This window comes from Malurus melanocephalus, unplaced genomic scaffold (assembly GCF_030028575.1).
Source record: "Malurus melanocephalus ecotype Western Australia unplaced genomic scaffold, MMel_1.1 scaffold_110, whole genome shotgun sequence".
NCBI classification, from domain to species: domain Eukaryota; kingdom Metazoa; phylum Chordata; class Aves; order Passeriformes; family Maluridae; genus Malurus; species Malurus melanocephalus.
Genome location: NW_026623342.1, coordinates 1,942,313 through 1,943,660, shown reverse-complemented (window position 1 = coordinate 1,943,660; position 1,348 = coordinate 1,942,313). Strand labels below are relative to the sequence as shown.

General features: G+C 35.8%; 1 protein-coding gene across 1 annotated transcript in view; it reads right to left on the bottom strand.

Moving 5' to 3' along the window:
* IRX2 (iroquois homeobox 2) overlaps window positions 1-78 on the bottom strand; it is a 239,569-nt gene extending 239,491 nt beyond the window's left edge. The window contains exon 1 of the mRNA XM_057369449.1: window positions 75-78. Coding sequence (XP_057225432.1) covers window positions 75-77 — 3 coding nt within the window. The 5' untranslated portion in view covers window position 78. The remainder of the gene's footprint in view (window positions 1-74) is intronic.
* Between the last annotated feature and the right edge of the window lie 1,270 nt (window positions 79-1,348).

Here is a 1,348-nt window from a genome sequence, read left to right as displayed (position 1 = left end):
AAAAAAAAAGTTTTACTTCATTGTACACATGTAAAACAAAACAATGCACAAAGGTGTTCCCCTTCCCCTAAAGCCATGTAGGAGTGCAGTCACAGATGCTCTTTTAATGACAGGTGATCCTCAGGAAATACGATGTTTCCTCTTAAGTAAGATAACCCTAACACAGTAAAGAGCAGGCACTTTAGAAAGCCATTTGTTTTATTCTGGTGTTATCTTTCCATCTCACTATGTATTGTGATTGCTCAAATATGTTGGATATTCCTCAAGGCAAACACTAACATCTGCTCTTGCARTCCTTTCCCAAGCAGAGATATTAGTGATTTCAGTGGAGATTTTCCCCAGGGAATGAYTTCACACTTAGGGCCAGGATGAAGTTAGATAATTCAGGGCCTGATCTACAATGTGTGGAAATCCAGCAGAATTGAAAAAGTTTCAGCAACACTTCACAACTGGTTTCAYCTTGCATCATTTAGAGTAACAGGAGTTTTTATTGCTGACTTCAATCAGAGCAACATCTGGGCTGGCACAAAGTTAAACCCGTATGGGATTTCCCTCACTCACAGGAGCACCTATCCTGGCTTCAGTGAGATTATGTTTATGATAAGGACAAGAAGACCTGGCCTTTAGAAGACAAAYTTTTAAACCTTAAAATCAATATTGTTAAATTAGAAGCATGAATTTCCCAGTGTCCTTTCAAAAGCTTCCTGGCTGAAAATTCTAGTGTAGAAATAATCTCAGTTTTGGGGAATTAACAACGAAACAGCAGAAATGGTTGATCCTTTTTTACCTCCTCATTTTTCTAGTAACACTGAAGTTATCAGTAAAAAAAAAAAGTCCTTTCCTGCACCATAAACCAATTCTCTTCTCTTTGCACTGCTCCTCCTTACATTCAATGAATACATTCAATTCTATTCAATGTATTAAGGKTAAAGACTCAAAAGAATTAAAACGAGTTAGTAAGAATGAGAAATTCTGTTTATTTTAAGAGTCATGACAGTGCCATGACAGTGCTGTATTTTTCATATCTTTTATTAGTATCCCCTAACAGAAAAATATCATGCTGATTGTTGTCACTCAGAAAGCMAGGCATTTAGGTTTCAACCACACTGGTGTCTCTGAAAAGGTATTTCTCTCATTCAAATAGTCCAACCAGCTCATCAAATTTATCAAATTATCCTTAAAGAAGTTTTAGCTCTGTAAGATCATTTTCATGCAGCTGTGGGCAAAAATGCATCTTAATGTACTTAGAAAAAAAAGTCACTGAATCATTGTTGGTATGTTATTATCTCTTTTCTCTTATGACTGAAAAAATGGAAGTCTGCATTCAAAATAGTTTCCTTTACTTTTT